Raw genomic sequence first — 24,934 nt, 5'->3', positions numbered from 1 at the left:
AAAAGAAAACTTTTTAAAATTCAGACATTCCAAAGATTTTACATTTCTGGCTCACAAGATCAATTTAGACTAAAATAAAAACAAATTGCTTAAACTTGACTTGAAAATTGAGCTTGACAGTTTCTGGTATGTAAAGATTTGCCACATCATTGCATCGTTGGATTTAAAAGATGAAATCAGTAATAAGTAGTTTAAATACATTTAAATCTTTGCATGTGGAGATATTGTTTTTCCCGCAGAAGAGAACGTCGCGAACAGAACGAGCACATGTGCGGCAGCATCATTATTACCCACTGATGAGAAGATGAACAGAGACCGGCCTTTTTGGAGGGGCTGTTGATTAAGTGCTGTCAAAAGTGCTACATTAAAAAACATGCTGACTGGCCCGCCTCGCAGTGAGTATATGGCACATCAAAGCAACACATAAGTGAAGCTGTTGAAGTTGTCTAGCACCATGCTAACTTTCAGTCAGTACGCACACGGCACGGAGGCAATCAGAAGAAAATGTCATCTAATAGGCTGACAGCAAATCAAAGCAAGACCTGAGAAGGAACAGCAAACCTAAAGCTAACATGTTATCAGCAAAGACAATTACTGACAATAGTCAAAACAGGGAGCTGAAAAACCTTTTGTTCTGTGTTTGGTTGTGAAGTCTACGGTCACAGCTTCACTTCAGGGTGTGTATCAGTTGATGACACAATGTTGGGAGTGTTTATTTTATTATTTTAATTTCTAATAATTTAACAGGGATTGTAGCTGAGACCTCTTATCGGTGATCTTTAGAAATATAATATAATATATTCATATAGTAATATAGAAAACACTTATTTCAGGGTATGGTAGCATGATGAAAGTGAATGCAGAAGTTATTTTACTGTCTTTATGGAAATTTAATTAGCTTTATCTAATTTTGAAACAGTTAGCAGTACTGTGAAATTTATGTAAAAATTAAAGTGTAATGTTAAAATGTTATGATTGTACTGACAGGGGCTGCAGCCATTTTTTGAAACAATGGTTTGGAGAAACCTCACAGTGTTTAGGTTACAAGTACATGCACCATGTCAAACAAATCCAAACATGACACTACAAATTTGCCTTTTTTTAAACTTTGTATAAATCAGCATTAAAAATACCCGACGCATGGGTGTTACATTTTTAAGTATGCAAGTTGATAACTGAAGGAAAAAGCATAATGTTGCACAGCCTTATAAATACAACATTAAACTATTATATATATTTTTATTGTTAAATGTTGGACACAAGCCTACAGACTGACACATCTTTACACACATTATACAGACCGTGTTCTCAATAACAAAAACAGAACCTTTATTTCAGTATACAGACCCTCATTTAAAAAAAAAAACTGACCTGTGAAAATCCCATATTTTCTATCAATAATCACAACAGAGAAAACAGAAGAAACAGTGCACAACGAATGCTTTTCAGTTATTTAAAAGTGTCTTTGAGACACAAACTATTAACAAACATTATCAACAAACATTTTCTATCATCATAAATAATTAATACAAAAGCGTACGGGTTGTTTTTGGTGAAAAATCACAAATTGTTCTAAATTGTTGCCATTTTCTTGGCAAGATGTCCGTTAGAAAGTCAAACAAAACAAACAAACAAACAAAAAATACTATTATCCTAAGAAATGCGACTAATCTCGGTCACCTTTAAATGCTCAACTTGTTACATGTCTGTTTGATATTTGAATAATAACTGTTATTAAGATATATAGTCCAATATTTAAATATTTGATAAAAGTATTCCCAGCACAGAGACCACAAGTGGCACTATATTCTGCTTTCTTTTGCTGTTTGACTGAAATTGAGGAGAAATTGAGGCTGCTATAATCTGTCTCAAAGCTAAATTTACTTTATTACATTTGCTGATGAATAGAAAATATTCTAAATTGTTTTAATGCTGATTTTACTGCTTTTCTTAACAATAAAAGAGTCATTCAAGGTCAAACAAATGCCCTCCATCATTTTCACTCATGTCTGGCTGCAGGCTGACTGGTTTCACTGTCTGTATCAGACATCCTTGGTCATTCACCTTCAGCTCTTTGTCTTCAAGGAAAAGCGGCCTGTAAGAGGTTAAATAGAAAAGACATCAAACTTCAGAGTTATATCGCTAAATTTTTTTGGAGCGAATTTTATATCAAAGCTAAACTCACGTCTGGACACGAGGAGAGAAGTTTTGGTTTCTGTGGCTGTCAGCCATGCTGCTCCTTTGTATTTCACTCTTTGAATTTCCTCTTACGTTGTCTTTCTTGAGTCCTGGCAGTGACGCCTCTGCCAGTGCGGTCTGAAAAGAAAAGTGAGCATAAATGAAAGAGTGGCCACGCCCCCAACCTGTAAGCATTCCTGCGTTGAGAATGCATTGGCTCACCTGCAAGCCAGAATTCATTAGGGTTCCATAACCTGCACTGGAGGAAATACTTTTCATCAGTGATGGATTTCTGCAGATAATAGAAAATAACAGATAACAGCAATGAAAATTCATAATGTATTTAACAAATGAATAAGAGTAAAGGGCCTCTACTGAATGGAATTTTGAATTTTCCAACCACGTTTATCCATATTCTAAAGATTTTTGAGAATTTTTTCAAAGTCAACATCGTCGGATTTGAGTGATATAGGAGAGCGATCAGATTGGAATTTATGGATTGATTTCAACTTAAATTTCAAAGCCGTGATTCCTGGAAATGCTAAAAATGTAACTTTTGTCTCCATTAATATTGCGCCTTATATTTCACAGCAATTTTCAGCTGTTTTAAATAAATCACCTGCAGAGATGTCTGTCTTTAAAATAAGGAAACTAAACCTTTCCTTTTGGTTTTTATAATATAGATGATACTTAGCACTGTAGACCATAAGGTTGAATATAAATTTGTGAATTTACAAACAGCAGAAGTTTGTGGTTACTCATGCTAAAGCTGTGTTTTGTGATTAAAATGTGATATTTTGATTATTGTGTAATTAATTATCATTATATTTATGAAATATGTACAGATACCCTGATGGCGGCACTGCGATAAACCAGGAGGATCTACTGTACCCTGTGATCTTCTGGGATCGCCTCCTCTGGTATTCCACCTCATCCACAGTCCACACCGCACCTTTCACATTCTCCACGCGCACGAAACACTTGTGCAGGCTCAAGTTGTGTCGAACTGCATTCTGATCCAGATGAAATCAGAGTGAGGAAGATATTTCTGAATGCATGCAGCATGCATCGGGTATGACACACAGTGGGATACAGAGTTAATCATCTGCAGGTGGAATACCTTCCAAGTGGCGGCGTTGCGTCGGAAATAAGCAAATGTCCTTGTGAACCAGTTGTATATCTCGTTGAGGGTTAGTTGCATGTCTGATGTTTCCATGATAGCCTGTAGATGGAAAGGAAATAATACACTGTAGCACAATACAGGATCAAATTAAAGCCTTCACTAGTTTATCGAAGGCAAGGAACAAAGATACGGCTTTTGTGTTTGTTTAAATTTAAGGAATCGCCAATTCTGCAAAAATAATGCTATAGTAGAAACAGATGCATGTTTTTCTATCAAGATTCACGCTTTAATGCTACGAAAATGTTAAAAAAAATCAATTACAGATATTTCACAACCCTGCAGGTGAGCATGTATCTGGACCAGAAGGAGACTCCTGACATTTACTGCTTCCAGATGTTTTTGAAGCACCCTGTGATCTATTAGATGTCTCACGTGGTTACAAAGTATGAGCTTGTATGACTGCTCGGATTCTCTGGCATGAGTCTGTTAGTTGCTCCAAAGCGCAGGACGCAATGCCTTTGGTGAGGGAACTTTTACACTCCAAGCTCCAAACAGAAATGTAAAACCGACCTTTAATTGGACTCTTAATTGAAGTAGGCAATTACTTCCTTCTTTTTATTTACTTACTTTATTGTATTTTTTATTGTGCTTAATCATTTCTATCCTGTTTTTTTTACTCAGTTAATGATTCTTCTTCACACTTATTTTATTGACGTAGTTAAAGTGTACTTGCACAGTTTTTACATTTTGTGCAACAGCAAAACAACATATAACACACTGCGACTCCACACGAGACATCAAAAATGTAAATGCATTGGTTAACTACATACACATATATGACATTTAATATACAAACATCAACCTAATACAATCTTTTACACACACACACAAACAAACAAAACAAAATTTCTAAACTTACATATACAAACCGAGGTTAAATATATAAAAGATATAAAAAGAAAAAACACAAACAAGCACATTTTTTTGATGTCAGGTGGATAAAAATATTGAAAATTAAATGTTTTATTCTGTTTTATAACATTATTCTGTCTTACAGTTAACTAGTGAGTCATGTGTAAACTATTTTTACTTATTAATCAGTTGTAAAAAGACCTCATGTCAGTTTTTCCATATTCACGCTCTAAAACCAGCTGACTACTAAAACAACAGGAAAACATGCATATTTAACTTGATAAAAACTTCAAACACGGATTGAAAATTGTATCACTTGAATCAAGTTATTCAAATCAATATGCAACATAGAGATTCCATGAAAACGTTGTTTATCCATTAATACGGGACCAGCAAATACAAAATAAAAGAAGGCGAATAGAAAGTTTAAAAAAACCTGTCATACCTGTCGAATCAGTGTGGCATAGGTGAAAGGTGGTCTGAGATCAGTGTTTTTGTAAAGCTCATATTCATTTTCTGAAACAAGAGAAAAAGCAGAATAAAGAAAAAGCAAAGTGAAAAATCTGGAATGAGCTGCTGTGTGTCAAGTGGCCAGGTTACACGTCACCTGAAGACAGCGAGTAGACCAGAGGGTGATTACGACGTCTGATTGGCCCAACGCCTGACGTGTGAGAGGGGAACTCTTTCTCACACCCCTGGGATGGAGTGCCAACAGGATCTAGAGGTCGAGGGGACACCTGGGCTGGGTCTGATGGTCTCAGCGAGGGTAAGCTGTTGGTGACTGAAGTGAGCTGAGAGTGACAAAAGCATGAAGTTAACAAAGGATCGAGAGCAGCGAACACTCTGACAGGGAAACAAAACAGAGTGGGAGATTCATAACAGGGCGTAACGGAGCGATTGGATTTGCCTCTTCAGAGGTGATTCCTCTAATGTCACAATAAGGAGGAAGCCAATTATTGTTAATTATAGGGTGAAATTGTTTGGTGGGTGTTGTGATTATGGCGCAATATTTGCAAGATTAACAAATGATTAGCTCCCACATTATCACAGCACGTCTGTGCCAACAGCTGGACACAGAGAGGAGAGGAAGCGCTCTGTACATTTAGCGTCCTCGCTTTGAAAAAGCACCGAGGGCTCCGCAAAGTAAAAGAGCAAAGATCAAATTAGAGCCATAGTCAAAAGGTGCTTTGTAAACTTTTTCAAAAAATGAATTTGTGTTTCAATTTGATAAAATATTTCTTACCAGGACCCTCATCACACATAGCATTGCCTCAGTGCTGTGTTTTGGGGATTTTTTTGTTCCTAAGGAAATGTCAGCTTGCTTTTGCAACTCATTCAACTGTAAAAGTTCAACAAGTCAATTACAGCCTGGCAGTATCTTCATCAGCGCTAGAAGAGATGAGGGTGAAGCCAGATGTGCTGTTTTCTCCACATATTTGGAGTTTCCCCCCCGTAACGCCGTAAATATCACGGCTCATTTACTCGACCTGTGTTGTTCGCGCAGCTATTACTGAACGCTGCCTACCTGCGGGCCGCACGGGTCAGCAGCCGTGTCGGACTGTGGCGACTGTGCAGGCGCCGAGAGCGATTGAGCTTCTAAAGATGGCAGATGCAGGTGAGCCATCATTGCCTGCAGACGCTGCCGTTCTTTGCAGAGCTGTAAGTGGAGATGAAGAAAGGAAGCGGAAATTGTAGTGGATGGTGTCACATTGTAATCACCAGACAGAGGTTATTGAAATGGAAGGCTGTGAACCTGACAGATCTCTGGAAGAAAGCGTTCGTTCTGTGTCAAACACCAGGAAAAGCACAGCAGGGGCTGAATGTTGCATGAGGATTTAGCATAAACAGAAAGGTTTCTAGATAGTCGAGCATTGGAGAAATTAATCAAGTGTTTCTTGTTTGAAGTGACTGCAGACAAGCCTTGCTCCAAATATAAACTTTTTTTTTCTTGGTTGGGTTGGGCATATATAAAGTATACAGAAAAATCCTCTTATCTCATGCATAATATCAGGTATCACCCATGTTTTAAATTATGACTGTATCATCATCTCAGTTCATCATTCAGTCTATAGAATATTACACATTTTGATGACGTAGCAACTAATCCCCCACATGATCCATAACAATTTAGAGGTTATTGTAACGTGCGAAGCACCGAAAGAACGCTATGAAAGTCAAGTCAAAGTTTATTCCTACAGCACATTTTAAAAGAACTCAGCTCACCAAAGTGCACAGGTTATACAAAATGCACATTTATCCGTAACAGTCACCAAATACATACTAAAAACCATCAAATACAATCAATTAAGTATAAAAGCTAGGGTTCTCTGCTCAACTAGAACTGAAAGCAAGAATAAGTAGTTTCAATAAGTTTCAACAGAGACGTGGGCAGCTGAAACACTGCTGAAAAGGCTCTAGCTCCTCTACTTTAAGTCTGGATTTATGAACACTCGTGCTTCTGGTTTGTAGACCTCAGTTGGAAATTGCACATAAAATGATAAAATCAATGTTGACCTTGAGAACATCTTAACACTGTGCAAGTTTCAATAAATCGGACATAATTCAAGCATCGCTGCTTCCTTTTCTGTCAGTGATACTTATAAGTTAAGAGTCCCTACCTGAAGGTCAAGCTGCTGAACCACCTGCATCTGGACTCTGCACTGGGCTGTACTTCTGTCATCCAGAGTGTGTTCACTGCTTATGTGCCTGAAACAAATAGAGCAAATATGTTAGGAGATTTTTTTTAAATGTAGAAGTAGAGGAAGAATCTTTTATCTCTTATCAAATACTGTGGATAAAACAACATTTAGACCCACACTGATGATGAAGTGAATGTTAAGGGCTATAACAACAACAGTAAGTATCTAAACAAAAATAAATCAAACTCAAATCAGCTGTGTGGTTATGAAGTAAAGGATTTTACAATATTTGCAGAAAGAAAGTTTAAGTTTATTTATATTGTTATTCTCATGTCTCAATGTTCGTTTTGGTTTTGAGTGAACAGTAAACAAACAAACAAGCAACACAAACAATAAAATCGTGTTAATTTCTAATTTTAGTTTTAAATAACCAGATTTTTTGTTTTTCACAAAGTAACATAACTAACATAATATTTAACATATTTAACTGTAAGCTGATCAATATCATAATTTTAAAATTGTAAAGTTTGAAAGAAGTAATCAAAATGAAAAAAGCAAATCCATAACAGTGGAGCTATTACCTAATTATGTCTTTTCAAATGTAATCCATTTCATTAAAAAAAATGTGATTACATAATTCACATATTATCCATTAGTATCTGAAGATGAGGTTAAGAGATGTCAGTTATTCTGCTGCTTTGTTTTCACTGCTATATGTCAAAAATTAAAAGTGTGAAGATTGTTTAAACCTACTTGATAAACTGGCTGAAGTTTTCACAGACTGACTCACAACCGGGCCAATTACACACGCCGTGACCGAAGAGGGCGTGTTTGGCAGCGTGATCACCTTTAACAGTGCTGATCGAGAGAGAGAGAGAGAAGGGCCTGTCAAGATTAAAGAAACCACAGCAGGCAAACAACAAAACAGCAATAAAACAGATATAAGAGTGTTTTGTTTTCTTTTCAGGTAGCAGAAATGACAGGAGAGAGGTGGCAGGGAGCACTGACAAAAAAAAAGCACAAAAAACAGGATAACTATTTACTTTTGATTCGGGACGTGTACTGCAGTTACGTAAACTTTTTCTTTGCTGATCCACTTCAGGTGGCAGAACACAAAGCAAACAAACAATACAAAATACATTGTCCCCAAGGGGAATTAAAAGTGAAGTCTCAAAAGCAAACATCTCCTCACCCGCACCTTGAGAGAAAAAAAAAATGTCTACAGATGACAAGTCTTTGATGTTAACAGAAAAAAGGCAGTGTCACCTGAGCCCTCCTGCTGCTTACAGCGAGAACAGACGGCTCTTACCTCTCAGCTCTGTGAGGACAGGCAGACTGCTGGTCATCGGCTTGTCTCCCTGGGACTTTTGCTGACATTATTTTGCCAGCGGAAGATTCTCGATTCTCTTTTATTGTGGTTTTATCTTCAGTCATTCCAATTGTGAGCTCTTTCCATACTTGCTGCATCTTTGCAGGGCTGAGACAAGCTAAAAGATGATTGAAAACACAAAGTCTATCAATACTGCTGCAAATAGCAAAGTAGCTGTGGTGTATTTTTCTAGCGATGTAGCATTTGTTATTCAGTGTACATTAATTATACAGAGCCCCTGCTGTTCCTTCAATCTCGAAATGATGACTTAAAACACATAGTATGCACAAAATGAAAGAGTTGATTTGAAGAAACTTTTTTTTAATGTATAACTTTTGGAAATAGATGTAAAGAGGAGTGACCTGGAGAGAGAGCGGGAGAGGACAGCGCTGGTCTGTGCGCCCGGAGGAGCTGCTGCTGTTGCTGCTGCTGCTGGAGTTGGATGAGCTGCTGGAAGACGAGCTGGGGAGAGGAGAGCTGGAGGATGGGGAAAGAAAGCATTTCTACTGAGGTAGTAAACACTGCCCTCACTCTCTTTTGCCATACCAGAGTGAGACCAGTCAGTCCATTAAGGGTCACATCTGGTAGACGTTTAGATATCGATTCTGGGCTTTTAAGGCTGGAAGAGCGTAATTTTAAGTCAGGTGATATCACCATTTAATGATAACGTTTAATGACTTTATCAGTTGCTGAAATGATTTTAAAATAAAAGGCCAAATCCACATACTATTTCTGTTCAAGCTCAGATGTCAAAATTCTTTTAAAATAAAAGCCCAAATCCATTCATTATTTCACTTTAATCTCTACAACCAGAGAAAGGAAAAGTAATAAATATTTATTTTTTATATGTGTATCAATCTTCAACAATAGGATATCCTCCAAAAATATATAGGTGTGTAATATTGTAGCCTGAGACTCTTACCTCTTTGATTTTCTTACTGGACTGTTGCTGAAGCAGCTGAATCTGTTGTTGCTGCTTCTTGTAGAACTCTTTCAGGTGATGCTATCAAAAAATGTAGCATTATCACGATCATTTAGACACTTATAACTGCTACTGGCAGAAATGTTTGTTTGTTTTATTTATTTTAGGCTGCCTCATGGTTGCCAATCTTAGGTGTGTGGTACAATTTCAGTATTTGGTATATTACAGAAGGTGGAAACAATGACAAAAAGTTTTTTTTTTACTGAAGATAGAGATTTACAGACACACTAGCTGGGTATAGGCTGTCTGATATTAAACCTGTTCAAAGACTGCGTGCTTAAGCATTAAAACACTTTAACCCAGGCAAACTCTTTATAAAAATCATGATTCTTTGTTGTTTCCCTGCTACAAGAGGAGAATAAATAACAACAAAGCAACAACAACAGAAACCACAGAAGAAAGGGGTCATAGGCTAACATTGCCATTTTAAATACTGACATCTTGGTGATATGATGGTACTAAGCCAAAATTAATACATTCTCTTTAATGAGATGGAGTTAAACCTTAGTGGAGAAAGTCTAGGTAAGTGAAAAGGTTGAGTTAAAATCCAGAAGCGTTTTTAATAATTATACCTTTTGGTTCTCCTAGTATAAGTCATAATGTGCTAGCACTAGCACTTTTGCACTTTATCTAATGTTAAATATGTATTATAACATTTAGTAAGCTGCTGTGTTATTGTATTATTATTATTATTATTATTATTATTATTATTATTATTATACATATTGGTTGATTGGTTGACTTTGAAACACCAGTTTGCTTTGGAATGACTAGCTTACAAATTAGCTCACCTTGATAGCATTAAGCTCATGTTAATCACGGCCTCAGTCTAAATCATTTTGCAGTAACATTAACTCAAATATCTAACCTTATAACCACAATGTATTCTCATTGTCATAAATTCCCATTGATAAGAGTTTTGTCGTTTTTTAACGCTTGCTAGCTAAGTCACTTCTCTTAGCTAGTAAACTAGGCTAAGTTAACAACAATCATAATAATTATATGTATATGCAAATAATAAATAAACAAATATAGTAGCCAATTTACAAACTTTGCTGTGTTATGTAAGTCATGTTTATCAAACACCACCACCCTGACATGTATATATGTTAACTGTGCAAATACCTGATGAAGCAGAAGGGCTTGCTGCTTCTGGTGGATCAGAGCCTGCAGCTGGCTGGGAGCCAGAAACTGCTGAATCTGCTGAGGGGCCATCATAGCAAGAAAGACCTCAAAGAAGAAGAGGAAGGACAACATTTTAAAGGACAGTCAGGAGTGCAGTCAAAACAATAACTGAGACAGAGTGTCAGGTGATAAACAGTAATAACCATCAAATGGGAATCTTTCCAATTACACAACAGTGTTGTCAACCTTTTGTGAACATCATCATGCTGGATTGTGTCACTGACCCAAAATGAGACTGGAGATAGGCTGACCAGTTAATTAGCAACACAATTTCAAGCTTGTTGTGGCTCCTAATAGAAGTGTATGGGTATTAATAAAGGCAAACACTCCCAGAATAATAACTGATCTGCGCTGTCACTGATAGGGTGACAAATAACAAGGCTATTGTCTCCCTTTGTAGTCACACAGAGCCTACAGCAATTACCATGACTGCATTAAGAAACAACAACATGCATATTCCACATGTTGTATTACAAACAACACATAAAAAAGGTGCTACTAAATGATTGTTGGGGAAAATATAATTTATTTGAATTTTGCAGTATGTGGTTTCCTTATCTATATATAAAACATCAACTGTTATATAAAGACTAAAGCTGTTCTTTGGGTTTGGTAAAGCTGTCATATTGAAGTAATATCTCAGCAGCCTGCAGGATGTAATGAAAGAATGCACCAAGGACTTCAAGTTTGTAATTTTTCCACCCATCAGTCCATTGAGATGTTGCCCCCTGTGTTCAACCAGACTGAGAAAGTTAAGAGCAATAGGCATTACATGAAGAACAAGGAAGGAAGGAGGTGCAGTGGTCTTATTTAGTGCTGAAACAGCTGGCCTTTTAATTTACTGGTTGATTGGCAGAAGTTAAATCAACCATCAAGATTATGTAGACATACTTTCTCAAAAACCAGGGGGAGGACAAAGACGCTTTACCAAAATTAGCAAAGAAAAAAATAAGCTTTAAAAAAGTTCAACTACCACACCCCCAAAAAACACAAACCACACGGTGGTTATGCCACGTTTTTAAAAATATAAAAGTTTAAGACAAGACTGACAAATATATGTGTCAAACTTTTTTTGTTCTCCCCGAATGTTCTTTTGCATGTAGGTGCAGCTGGCTTCATTATCGCACTTTACAAATCACCGTGCATCCATTTGCTGCGTGCAGCCTGGATACAGGTAAGAAAGAAATGCATTGAAGATGAAGGTCCCTGCCTTTTATTATCAAAGGAAAAAAAACAGTTTTCTACATGAATAGTCCTTATTTGTAATATTTTTAGGGTTTTCAGATTGAAAAAAAAATATTCATATCACAAGTCATTATTAAATTCTGAAGACCAGAATCTGGGTAAAGGGTAAAGTTATTATGTCAGCTGAAAATACCCCCCCCCCCCCCCCCCCCCCCACCAAAAAATAGGATCTTTAAATATTAACACCATGCAGTTGAAGTCCAGATTTAGAAAGTGAATTAGGAGAATAGAACAGAACAAAAGTGACAAGATGACAGGACGGACTGGAGGAAGCGCTGTTGCTGGCCGCTAATTATCTCAGTTGTTTCATTGATCCCTTAGATTAAGATTACCAGGGATGGAATTGCAAGAGACAACCATAAAATTGTGTTGGGCCATGCTTATTTGCCGTTCACTTGCATCTGTTTGACCTAGGTCTGTGCACAATTATTCCTCCCTGGCTCTGACTCACAAGCTAATAATGAAGGACAAACAAGAATTCTGTGTGTCAACTCCCCGCTCCCCTCAGATCTCATATGAAATCTTTGTCACTGTCAACAGAGCCGTGAGCTCTGGGTTTCGTGTCCTGCCAGAGGATATCCAATATGAGGCCATGGGGTATTTCTCTCTTGACATCTGTTTGAGGAAGAGTGTTCTGTTTTCCACTTATGAAGGAGAGGAAAGAGCTGAAGGATGAAGAAAAGGAGGATGAGGGGCACGATGAAGGAGTAGCAGGACACACACGTACCTGTTTATGCTGAAGAGTCTGCCAGTCGTCGCCACTCAGAGTGCCAGCGTTCCCATTAGCGACTCTTTCCCCTCCACTACTGTCTGTGTGACTGAGGAGGCTGCTGGCTGGGTTTTGACGGGCTGTTGTGGGACTGAGAGGGGACTCTGGCATCTCAGCTAACATCATAAAAGAAGCTGGTTATCAAAGATGTAAGCTGCAAACTTCTACTGCTATTTGAAAAAAAGAAAATCTCAAAGACAGGACAAAGAAAATCTAATTAAAAAATATTCTTACAACCAAAACAAAAATAAAATGTTTCAAGGAAGGCCTAAAATAGGCTGAAATATGCTGCAGATAATATTTAGAGGACTGCTGACAAAAAAAATATAGATACATTTTTGACTTTCAAGTAAAGATTTCAACAATTTTAATGAATGCCAATCATAAAAAACATCAGTGCATGCTTTTTTTGACCTGTTATTGACTTCCTAACATTTAAACGATAATACCCTGTAAGATTTAATCATTTAATACCATCAAAAGTCAGAATGATTGATTGTAACCGGATGTATCCAGAAAATCGATCTATAGATTATAACATGTATAGGCATTAAAGAAAATTAGTCAACATATCTTACCACTGCACAAAGGCAAAGCTAATAAAAAGCTCCCTAACAATAGTTTAAACACATATCCTGTTACATAAAACATGACTTTAAGTTTTCATATAAAGTCCTGAAATGCACAGGAAGTACAATCTAAGCTCTCCTACTGAAAACGAACAAAAGCTTCGTACCGTTAAGGTGAACAGCTGAATTCAGAGCAGCCAAGAAGAGTTGGTGTCTTCAACTAGGCAGTTTGGAGTGTGGATGAGAGATAACTGATGGAGTTGTGTGACTACCTCGAGGGGAGGAGTCACAGCACTGTGAGCAGGAAAAACAATATTATAAAATCAGCCGGCGCTACAAATATATTTAAAACATAAAAGTGCCGGCAAAAGTCTCCTGCAATGTAAAAAATCTCCTCTTAAAATTTGAATTGATTAATGTCATTTACATTGTAAGAATACAAACATTTATAGAACATGTATTATTCACATTAGTGCATACAGCACACACAGTGTTGTGCTTCCCAGCTACCTGTTTTTTTTTAATCCTGACACTATTTTTCTTTGAGATATTCATAGATGTGCACAGTGCAATAAGCAAAACGCCCCCTAACACACATCATTTATTGCCTTAAATGAAAAACAAAGAGTCCTTTTTACATTTCTTAGAGAAGACAAGTATAGTTTTACTTTATTTAGATATTCAGTATCTAAGACGTCTGAAAAAAGGGCTCTCTAACCACACAACTGTCAAACTCTTATCAAAGAGCTATTTACAGTTGCATCTGCACATTTGAAAATTTAAAAAAAACAAAACAAAACACAGCAGTACATAAAAACAAATAGAAGTGTTTAATTTAGCCTGCTGATGAATGCAGTATACCCTAGAGTGCAGACACGCAGCTGACAAACTGACAAATAACACTTTGAATAACTCTCGACATGTCTGAGACAAAATAAACTTTGTGGAAGACAGTTCTGCACAATCATTATGGATTTATTTTAAAAAAAATGTTTACTCTCAGCGTGCCACCTTTATCATATAAACGTCCTCGACGAGGGTGAGGACTAAAGGCCAGACAGCCACGTCCTTGTAATTTATCTCTTGTTGGTATGAGGGATCGCAAGGAAAGGCTCAGAAACCTTTAGTTTCCCCTCAAATAATCCAGACAAAGAATTAATGTGTTAGCTTAAAAAATATTTATAGCAATAATGCACAATAAAACGTGTTAAAAAGAAGCCTTTTACATCGTGTATATTCACAGAAGTAACAGCTGAGGGAAATGGACTTGTACATCTTCACAAAAAGTACAAGATTAGACTTCATAGCAGGTAATGACTGACTTGTGTATATTGTTACCAAGGTAACTTTCTGCCACCTACTGGATTAATATTTACCTGCCTTCCAATTTGGATGAAAAAGGTAATAATGTGTTTTTTATATATAGGCACCTTTCAAGACACTCAAGGACACCTTACAAGCAATTAAGTATCAAAATCACAATATGGATATAATAACAGTTGGAAAACACCATGGAATTAAAAGTCAATACATCATTAAATACTACTAGTGTCGTGTGTATTCACATCTTATATTTGTTCTGCCTCCAGCTTGTTCTGTTTCATTATAAAATCATTTAGGGATTTGAAACGAGTTCTTTTATTTGTTTTTGTTTTTCTAAACTCTTTTACTGTTTCACTCTTTCACAACTGGAGACTGGAAACCTAAAGGGTGGTGGTGTCCTAGCCTTGATTGTGTGTGACTCTCTTTCAGTTCAGCAACCAACCCACTGTGATGCACTAAGGCTCATAATGTGATGAGGTCCCCTCATTTTATTCCTCTACGTGTCCTGCAGACGGCATTGTGGCTCCACCTGAGCCAAGGACTCGGTTCACAAACCAGTCGTTGTGCTCGTTGCTGTTCCTCCAAACAAGACCGGGGTTCCTGAGATAGAGAAACCTCAAGTTGATTTTCTGGGAGAGGGAAGACAGGATGACTTTGGCAATCAGAGCAACACCACAGAGTAAGAGCTTAGACAAGGTCTGTGTGTCCTCAGAAGATTTAGGAAGAGTTAGTAAGGATGCTGGAAAAGGTTCTAACAGCATTCGTTGCAGTTATTACTGCCGCCAAGGAGGTTATACACCAAATAGAGCTCGAAAAGGTTTGAATGAATTTTGAGTGGGGTCATATTAATAACCCATTAAAATTTCACTTCCATCCACCAAGGTCTTTAAAATGGACAAAAAGCCTTATAAATTAGAAACTACGATTCTTATAAGTGTAATGTGTATTATCAGCATATAGAAAGTACCTTGTAAAGATGAAAATAAATAATAATAATAGATAATAAAATAAAAAATAAAAATGTGAGAAACTATGTTTTCTAAATATTCCCTATATGCCTATATTGACTACATATAAGCATATAGGGAATGATATATGGGAATTCTAAATATCGCTTTACTGGGGACGTCTGGCCTCTTCTTCAGAGTCAAATAAGGTCAAAGTTTCATAACTTTTATCTTTAAAACTGCACTTAAAATTCTACTGCCTTTGTATTGGTGACATTTAGGAAATGATGCTGCTATATGAGGACGCTAAATATCACACTATAGTCTGCACTGAAATATCATGTGATGCTTGACCTCTGACCTCATTACTTTTCTCATCTGCCTTTCTTTCAAGTTGACCTCAAAAAGATTTCTAGCTATTAAAAAAAGTATGATCAAGAGAAAGAGCATGAGCTGCCTAGTTATTTTGAAATATAATGTAGTATAATATTATCTACATTCATTTACAAATCACTACCTATTATCCATTACCTATTGATACATAATGTTTACAGTAAACATCTGTCGGGCTGCCCTTATCGGATGTTTACTGAGTTACAAATTCTTAGAACATGTTTAAAAGGAACAAAGAAAAATAAATGAATGCATACAAAATACAATACTTGTCTTAAAAGTAAATACTGCTTCATGTTTTGTTCTATAATGATGCTGCTCTCCTCTGTCTCAGGTACATGGTTAAAATCACTTCCTGCTTTTTTCTTCTATATTGTAAAAAGTGTCAATAATATGTAGCATGACGCTTCCTTCCTCTGTATTCATGGTTTATTTTCACCCTACCTTCCACGACTGAGCACTGCAATAAAGGTATTCTGTCTGCATCACATCCTCTAACAGCCTGGACAAAAGCCTTGTCTCATACGAATCAATCAAGTGCTTACCATTCATTCTTATTCATTGTTAAACAATATGTTTTACTCACTAATACTAAGCGCTCACCACTTTTTTGGCAATTATGCAAATTTGTCACCTATAAGATAAATACAGGAAATATTACACACTAGAGCCATAAACTGTATCATGGTATCTGCCAATGTGATAGGTGGATAATAGATAAATCTAATGTGGAATGACTGTTTCTCACCTTGAGACTTTCACAGCTATTAAATTATCAGATATTCACAGATTTGAAATGATTTTAAACAGGATGCAAGTGCAATGGAGCCCGTTGTGGGCCAGAAGTAACAAAACATAAATAGTTTCCATGGTAAATCCCATGTGGCTGTAAAAATAACATTATAACTCCTTTGGGAGTCATGGATTCTACAAAGATGTCCACAAAATATTTAGACTTTGGGGTGGTTTTGTAATAAGAAACTTAGATGATTATCAACTTATAGTTTAGATTAGGTCATACAAGCCCTCAAAAAACAAAAAAACAAATACGGCACTGGGTCATACATTCTCTTCAGGAGAAGACTTAGACTACTGCACATAGTTTAAGTCCCTTCTGGCCTATTTATAGTGTTGGCCCTCGCAACAATGTCATCTGTAATTTGACTCCATCTGTTAAGTCAGAGCATGAATGTCAGTTTCCAGAAGCAGCGCAGTTCATTTTCACGCTGAGTCTCTCACAGAGAGCTTCATGGATTTTTGGGGGCAGCCAAGAGGGTCTGGGGCCTGTAACTTCTTAGGAGTCCCAGTCCTCAGCTCCTGGGACGTGGACGATGATGAGGGCGAGGTGGTCATCGGCCTCAGGCCTAAATCCTCTCCTCTCCCACGGAGAAAGAGCTCTGTGTCTGATGAGGACTCGGAGCCTGAGCCTCCCATGTGTGGCTCCAGGAGAGTTTGCTTCGCAGATGCCAAAGGCCTCAATTTGGTTCAAGTGAAGGAGTTCGACACATGGGACGTGCCCAAACTGCCAGGATACGACACATCTGATGGGGAAGGCAATGATGAAGATGAATACATTCTTTCACCTCTTAATTTTTCCCTCCCGTTATTAACCGAGGAGCTACTGACCAAGGTCCAGGAGCAGAAAGTAGAGCTGGAAAAAATTGAGTTACTTCCAGGGACCACAATAGTAAAAGCGGTGGTGCGCGTCCTCAACATCTCCTTCACTAAGGCGATATATGTTCGAACAACTTTGGACTGCTGGTCCAGCCACTTTGACCTCCTGGCTGAGTACATCCCTGGTTCCAGCGATGGGCTGACGGACTGTTTCTCATTCACGCTCACTTTGTGGCCTCCATTTCGGGAAGAGGGGGCCAGAGTTGACTTTTGTCTGCGGTATGAAACACCTGTGGGGACGTTCTGGGCCAACAACGCCAACAAGAACTACGTGCTGTCATGTTTCCGCAGAACAAAGGAAAACGATCAGCCACAGAAGGAAAACGTGAACAAGAAAAGCTGCCTCAAGACAGCCAGGTGAGAATACAAAGTGATTTCATAAAACATTTTTAGGCACATTTTTTAGGTTTATTTAATTATAGGAATTGTGCATGGTCAGGGGAATGTCCATTATGCTTGTTATGGAAGATTGTAAAGGCCATTTCCTGCCTTGAATTAAATATCGACTATTCATTAAAAATGTCCTTTGCTAGTTAGTTTTGTAACTTAAGTTTTTTTGGTGATGACTATGTGAGGTCTATAATTTGAATAACTCATATAAATAGAAGAAATATGCTTCTTCTTCTTTTCTTTCTTTTTTTTTTTTTTTACATTATAACCAATCTAGACTTTGTGAAATGGACAACAGTCACAGTTAGAAAATACACAATTTCACATCTCACACATATAAATACTTACAAGTTTTTAACAATTTAACACTTTTTAATCAAAACAATTTGTGTATCTCAGCACTGTCACCTTACGTGGTTTGTTGATTGACGATAATCACCTGAAGCTACGTGAAAAAGAAAAGCGAATTAACCCTGACTGATCGCATTTTTAATTAATTAACTTATTACAGTTCGAACTCCAGCGTGGAAAACAGTTCAGGAAAGGAGTCGTCAACACAGGGAAATATTGCAGCAGGTGAAAATTTTCCTTTTCCCCACTGTGAAATGAAGAAATGACCTGAAATTGAAGAAAACTGCGTTGATAGCCCAGCAGGATCATAGATAAAATGTTTCTTGTCTCCAGATGTGGCCAACAGTGGACTAGAGGGTGACACTTTGAAATCTAAGAATGATCAGTCAGGAATGTCAGAGGAACATGGACAGAAATTACTGGTGAGTGGAAAAAAAATGCTGCCGATATGACTGATGACGCAACAGTTCCAGTTCTGTCCTGACATTGTAAATCCTCACATGCAAAATGTTGTAAAGCAGGGGTGTCAAACATAAGTCCCAGGGGCCACAATCGGCCCAGCAAAGACTCCTATCCTTTTATTGTAATTCTGAACATTCGTTACAACCCAAAGAGTAGTGCTGACAGATTCTTTTCATTTTACAGCAACGTTTCTTTATCATGTAGAAAAAAATGAGATGTATTATTAATATTGTACCTTTTTTTTAATAATATCTCAGGGATTAAACATGTAGTTCACTGGTCAGGCCCACGAAACACTGAAGTGGGCCATAATGTAAGATGAGTTTGACATCCCTGCGTTAGGGTTAGGGTTAAGTTTTCTACATATATGATGTATTATTAGCAGTGTAAAGGCATTTAAAGGATCGGTATGACTGTGAGGTGCAGGAGGAGCAGAGAGCTTAACATGACCCTGGTGCACTTTTTCAGAGAGGGTCACATAACTGGAGTTGGGTACCACCAGTATAACATAATGTGCTGTGCACCTAAAAAAAATAAATAAGAAGTGATACTTGCAGTTTGTGCTTTCTCACAGTTTCAATTACATTTAGTCAGGCATGCTTTGTTTTTTTTTTAATGTCTTCTTGTTGTGAGAAATGCAGCTTTAAATTTTACCTCACTTGGTTTTCTTTAAGGGGCATGTTGTTGAAATGAATCTATCTGTGTTGGTGGACAGATTGAGAGCGGAGTAAACGACAGCCAAAGGAGTCGCAGAAAGGCTGCACGGATGGCCCGGGTGAGGGACTACTTTGCTCAAAGAAACGGAGACGCCAACAACGCAGATAGAGACGAATCACCTCCAGGGGTACCACAGGCAGCTCGAGAAGAAACCCCAAAGGAAAGCCATACAGATGTGCAACTGTTTGCTGAGAGCAACCGCAAACCAGAAGGTTCCCAAGCAAAGTGCAGCAAACCCCTCCTCAGTGTTTCACATGTTTTGTCACCAGCACTTGACCGAACGTCTGAGAACGAGCCAGAGAAATCTGAGAGCATTGCTTTGGCTGCCTCAGTCACATTAGCAGAAGGTGAGAGTGCCACGGACATCCAAGATGACCTGTTTGATAATTTTGCTCAAGCAGAACAGCAACATACCAAATCTCAGGACAGTAGTCAGGAGGCAGACATGGGTCATGAATACATTAGCAGAACAGCAGTGAGAAATGAAAGCCTTGTTGGCCAGACCAGCAGCTTCACATTTGGCACTGTGGTGGCTCCGCTGTATCACCAGGTGTTTGGCAGAGTGGGAAGTGAAAGTCAGAGAGGAGCTGGCTGGGAAAATCCTGCATGGGCTACACTGAATATTGGAGGCTTACATCCTCACACTGGCATGAGACAGATTAGTTGCACTGTTTCAACAGATATTAAAAGTAACAATAGTAAAGCACTTCGAAATGTGATTAATAACCAGAAATCAAACCAGGAATGCACAGACATAGCACCATGCAATAATCGTGTTGAAGAAGAAGAAGAAGAAGAAGAAGAAGAAGAAGAAGAAGAAGAAGAAGAAGCAAGTTTAAGTCTGACATTAAATGCAGAGACTCTGCAGGTTCTGGCTGGGACTGAAAATACAGACCGGAGATGCACAAGCACACTTAAGGGTTCACAAACTTGTTTAGAAGACACATTAAGCTGTCCTGAGACTGTAAACATTTTATCGCAAGCAGATTTGTTGAATCCACAAATACCGGCTGAGAGTTTACATCCCTGGGGAGAAGCACAGGAAGACAGTGTAACACATGACCCCCAAGGCCAAATTACAGCAGAAACAACACAGTGTCCACTCCCAGAGAATCCATGTACACATGATAAAACTAATCTGGATGAAACGCACGCAAAAAGCGATACACATGAAGTCAGGACCAGTCCGCAAACATCATTTGTAAAACTTGAAAGCTCTGGGGACCTGCTGGGACATGTTAATGAAGAACCTGACCAACAGAGCGCCGACTTAGAAGAAAAACGCCATGAATGTGAGTTAATCAAAGCTCTGTGTCCTGGTAACGCATCTTTTAGTGAGGTTAAACCATGTGAAGACTTGCATAAGTTGAATTTGCACCACAATGACAATTCAGTTACAAAAGCAACTGTTCCTGACTGCAAACTTGTGGAGAAATCAGATTTCACAACACCCGAGACACTTCTGGAAGCTCGAGGAGAAACTAACAACATGGGAGAAGGCAGTAAAATGACACACGGCTCACTCAAAGATGAATCAAAATCCTCTGGTGAAACTGAGGTAACAGGGGAGTTGGCTGAATGCGTGACTACAGAGACACAGGAAAAAACAGAGCATTGCAAAATCAAAGCTAAGGAGGAGGCTCTCTGTTTAGGAGAAATCACTGAAGTGAAGGACTGGGAAATGATGGTTAAAGAAGAAGAAAACAACATTTTAATACACGAAGAAGAAAGGGAGATAGTATATTTAAATCCGGGCGTCTGTGAAGTAAGAGAAAAAGAAATTGAAAATGAGGAATTTGTCAAGGGGAGGGCAGTGACAGGAGTAGAAGAGGACAGCGAAACAATCGGAGAGGCTGTCTCTGGAGAAGATGGTGCCAGTACTGAGGTAGAATGTGCTCAAGTCATAAAGATGAACAAAACAGGTGGAAGGGAAGAATTAACTGAGGAGAACCAAGTACAAGAAACAGAGGGACCAGTAGAGACAGAGCTGCACACAAAAAAACACTTTGCAGGAAAAGAGGTCAGTATTGAATGGGCACACATCCAAGAAAACGAGGAGATAAAGGGAGATGGGAAAATAAACTTGAATAAGGAAGGTGAAGGCGGAGCAGAGTGGGAGAAAGAACCAAAGGAGGGAAACGGAGAGGAGCTGGATCCACGTTACGAATTCCTAAATTACAGAGCAGTAGAGGCGGAGCTTGTAGAATCACATTCACGTGTGGCGAAACAGGAACAAAAAGATCCAGAACTGTGTTTGGAAGAGAAGTTAGAAATTACAGGAAGCAAGGATGGAGAGGTTTTATCTGCTCTGGTGCACAGTGGGCTGAAGGATGGCGACGAGAGCGTACCAGTGAAAGAAAGTATAGGAGAAGAGCAAAGTGCACACATTCAAACTGAAAAACAATGTCTTCACACCACAAAAGCTCAGTCAGAAGATGGAAATGGTTGTGCCGCTGCAGAGGGGGGCGCTTTAACGGATGAACCTGAAAGTGATCAAACAAGCCAGGACAGCGCTTCAGCAGAGTCGGACTCGGGCGATGAGGTGGAGCTGTACATGCACTGCCTGAGGGCCGTCGGCACAGGAGGATGGTCCCACGAAGACAAGAGCACTGTGAGCAAAAGGCCCCGTCTAAGCAGAACCAAACTGCTGTCTGCCACTATGCCGCCCATCACTGAATATCACGATGAAGAACAACACCTCAGTTGCCTTCAGGAGAAGCTTGAAGACAGCAATGCCGCTGTTTCCCCTGCAGAGGAGCGCATGGGTCAGAGTGTTTTGTCCTGGACAGACACGTTTTCCTGTAGCAATATTGCAAAATCACTGCTATATGCAACCCTGCTGGTGGTGTTTTTAGTTGTGGCATACCATTATGACTTTTTTGCCTGTTTGGGCCTCTACTTGATATCTCTGGTTTGGCTCTGCTGCCGAGAAGAGAAGTAACCAGTTAAAAATGACAACACAATGGGCTGAATTAAAATGTAATAATAATAATTAAAAAAAACAATATGTTTGATTTTAAAGGTTTTCAGAGTGTACATGGTACTGATGTGATACCCAATTCTTCTTCCAGTGATGACTAATGCATGATTTAGACTGATTTTTGCAGGAGATCTATGCTGTTACTTATACTGTAAACTCCTTTAACCCTGCACCATAACCTTCCGCGCAACCTGCTGCAAGCCCACCGAAATGTAACTACATGTCGGGGTGTCGCAGCATCGACTCGAACAGCGTGGATGGATGTGGCGTAGGGGGAAAAGGGGCTTCCGGTTACATCGTGAGTTAGGAAGTAGATTTCCAGCAGAAGTCCAAATTAAGCTCAAGAAGACACAGTTAGGCAGATATCACACACGTTTGCTGTCATAAGTCATTATTCTCAATGCTTCACTGTACATAAAACCTACATTACAATGGTTACATTGATCAGTTCTGCAGCTTTTTCAAGGTGAAATACACTACTCACTGAAGCTAATGAGAATGTTTAATTTTAATTTTAATTTTTCGATCATGCTTTAAAAAAATGAAATATTTTTCTGTTATACTACATTTATTTTTTAGTGTAGATGTCATGCGCATGTTTTTTGTTTTTAGGTGTAGCCTTAAAATCAGTATCCATGTGCAGGTTCATCCAGGTCAGGGTAGTCTTGAGAGACTAAGGAAAGGAAGGAAATTGGATTTCTTTGGGTTTGTGATGATGTTTTTCTAATCATCCAAGAGGCTTCTTCGGTTCTAAAAAATGGTAGAGGGTCCAAGTATTTAGACTCTGGTAAAAGGTATGAGTCATTACTGTTACCAGGGATTAAGGGCTGAAACCATTATGAGACCTTTCCCCAATCCATCATGTGACCGACTGAGGTCACCTGAGGTGAGGTAAATGGTTCTTAAATGGTGCTTTTCTGCTCAAGCTGTCAAAACACCGTATGCCACACCCATTCACACACACACATGATACTGAGTTACATCACTTTTTTCCTGCATCTAAGTGCTTTTTAACTAACATTTACAGTCCAGTGAACGCACCGGGAGCAACTCAGCGTTTAGTATCTTCTTTGGCCAGGTCACACTCACCCCAATGGTTTGAGTGGGGTCATTGAAGTTCCTGGGATGAATGAATAAACCCAGATAGAAATCAAGTCACTTGGACCCATAACTTTTGTTTTCAACTTTGACTTTTAGCTGTGCAAGCTGAACACAGCTGCTGTATGACTTCAGGGAAAAAAGGATTAGCGTTCCCTTTTAAAAAGAAACACCATAACATTTATAAGCCGGACACACAAAAGGTATAAGCAGGGGCTTCTTTTTGATTTGAAGTGTTTCTAAATAAAGACAGGATGGTTCCGAGGTATCATGTGAAACACGTTGTAATGCTGTCTTTTGTCTGGAAGCTCACTGACTTTGTTTAGTTTGCAGCCATGAAACTACCCAGTTAGTTGACCTAAAAAGGTGTTTCTCTCAGAAGTAAACCCTTTAGAGCAATAGCAATGCAGTTTTATTAGCATGGCTGACATGTTGACTAAACCCTATACCTCTTGGATTGTTTAATAACTTTTACAAAGTGAAAGATAGTCAGGCAACTGTCGTCTTTGTCAGACTAACAGGTGCCTATCTGACCTCTTTTTAGGTGTTTTTACTTGGATACAATTTATAACTACAACAAAAGTTTAAATAAAGCTACAGTTGTCCTCACTTCATATGAAATCTGTGTTTAAACTGAAAATAAATAGACACCCTCTCCAGACACTTCATAAAGTACACTGTACTAAAATCAGGTTGGACTCCCCTTATCCCTTCAGAGCTGCCTCAATTCACAGATTCAACAAGGTGCTGGAAACACTGCTCAGATAGTTTGGTCCCTATTAACATAGCGTCACACAGTTAGTGTGGATTTGTTGGCTGCATATCTATGATGTGAATATTCTGTTGCACGCTCTATTGGACATAGATCTGGTAACTGTGGACGCCATCTGAGGTCAGTGAACTCACTGTCATGTTCAAGAAGCTGGTTTATAATTATTTGAGCTTTGAGCTCTATTATCCTGCTGGAAGCGTCCACTGGAAAATAGGAATACTGTGGTCATAAAGGGACGGACATGATCAGCCACACACAACAGGAAGGCATCTAAAATTTTATTCATGTTGTAGAATGTAGTCCCTGTGATAAAACTGTAGATTTCTAATATTTGTTATTACCTCGAGTCCATGTGGACATGGTTCTGCTGAACACAGATGTAATAAGTCCACTACCAATGTGGATTTAGTGACTATTTTATTTTCATTGGGGTTACACAGTGTCCACCGTAAGGCATTACCTCATATTCTGAAATGACTGAACATGCAGTTAATAATAGATGTTGTCCTGCAAACAGCATTGACATATATGGTATTTAACTTTTTCCCCTGTTGTTCAGACAGTGTCAGTTTGTTTTCATTAGCCAGAGTCAAATTACCATCTCAGACTATAATGCTCTCCATCAGGATTTTCCAAGCCAATTTCCAGAAACAATAACCATGGATTGGCATCACTTGTGGGTTTTCAAATTCTTAGCCTATTTTAGAAAACATTGCATCATCTTTTCAAAGGTTTAATATCTGTACAGCTTTAGAAATGATCCTTCTTACACTATCCCATTTAACAGGACAGAACATCCTCTCCAGTCACCCTGTCTTAAATCATGATGGGGGTTGGAGGCGGGGGACTAGATCCT

The 24,934-nt window shown here is 38.5% G+C and overlaps 2 protein-coding genes across 2 annotated transcripts in view; one reads left to right on the top strand and one right to left on the bottom strand.

Moving 5' to 3' along the window:
- Positions 1-1,293: 1,293 nt before the first annotated feature.
- LOC308391845 (forkhead box protein P4-like) overlaps positions 1,294-24,934 on the bottom strand; it is a 32,668-nt gene continuing 9,027 nt past the window's right edge. The window contains exons 2-18 of the mRNA XM_080874600.1: positions 14,737-14,894; positions 13,139-13,265; positions 12,361-12,518; positions 10,329-10,433; positions 9,144-9,224; positions 8,584-8,698; positions 8,162-8,339; positions 7,606-7,710; positions 6,832-6,919; positions 5,739-5,870; positions 4,821-5,004; positions 4,659-4,729; positions 3,299-3,400; positions 3,070-3,191; positions 2,401-2,470; positions 2,186-2,316; positions 1,294-2,095 (exon numbers count right to left, since the gene is read on the bottom strand). Coding sequence (XP_080730726.1) covers positions 1,966-2,095; positions 2,186-2,316; positions 2,401-2,470; positions 3,070-3,191; positions 3,299-3,400; positions 4,659-4,729; positions 4,821-5,004; positions 5,739-5,870; positions 6,832-6,919; positions 7,606-7,710; positions 8,162-8,339; positions 8,584-8,698; positions 9,144-9,224; positions 10,329-10,433; positions 12,361-12,513 — 1,767 coding nt within the window. The 5' untranslated portion in view covers positions 12,514-12,518; positions 13,139-13,265; positions 14,737-14,894 and the 3' untranslated portion in view covers positions 1,294-1,965. The remainder of the gene's footprint in view (positions 2,096-2,185; positions 2,317-2,400; positions 2,471-3,069; positions 3,192-3,298; positions 3,401-4,658; positions 4,730-4,820; positions 5,005-5,738; positions 5,871-6,831; positions 6,920-7,605; positions 7,711-8,161; positions 8,340-8,583; positions 8,699-9,143; positions 9,225-10,328; positions 10,434-12,360; positions 12,519-13,138; positions 13,266-14,736; positions 14,895-24,934) is intronic.
- Positions 14,929-23,915, top strand: ppp1r3ab (protein phosphatase 1, regulatory subunit 3Ab). Its single transcript, XM_080874597.1, has 4 exons — positions 14,929-17,665; positions 18,210-18,274; positions 18,383-18,471; positions 19,227-23,915. Exons 1-4 carry the CDS (start codon positions 16,824-16,826, stop codon positions 22,167-22,169), a joined length of 3,939 nt encoding a protein of 1,312 aa, XP_080730723.1. The 5' UTR covers positions 14,929-16,823; the 3' UTR covers positions 22,170-23,915.

The sequence above is a fragment of the Rhamphochromis sp. 'chilingali' genome, assembly GCF_963969265.1.
Source record: "Rhamphochromis sp. 'chilingali' genome assembly, chromosome: 2".
In the NCBI taxonomy this organism is placed as follows: Eukaryota; Metazoa; Chordata; class Actinopteri; order Cichliformes; family Cichlidae; genus Rhamphochromis; species Rhamphochromis sp. 'chilingali'.
Note: the sequence above shows the minus strand (reverse complement) of the source record. Positions and strands in the feature narration are given on the sequence as shown.

Bases quoted from the DNA above. Each gene is read 5' to 3' on its own strand.
- ppp1r3ab (XM_080874597.1), top strand. From the start codon at position 16,824: ATGTCAGTTTCCAGAAGCAGCGCAGTTCATTTTCACGCTGAGTCTCTC. The intron at 17,666-18,209 runs GTGAGAATACAA...AACTTATTACAG, and splicing joins AGCTGCCTCAAGACAGCCAG to TTCGAACTCCAGCGTGGAAA. The intron at 18,472-19,226 runs GTGAGTGGAAAA...GTTGGTGGACAG, and splicing joins AACATGGACAGAAATTACTG to ATTGAGAGCGGAGTAAACGA.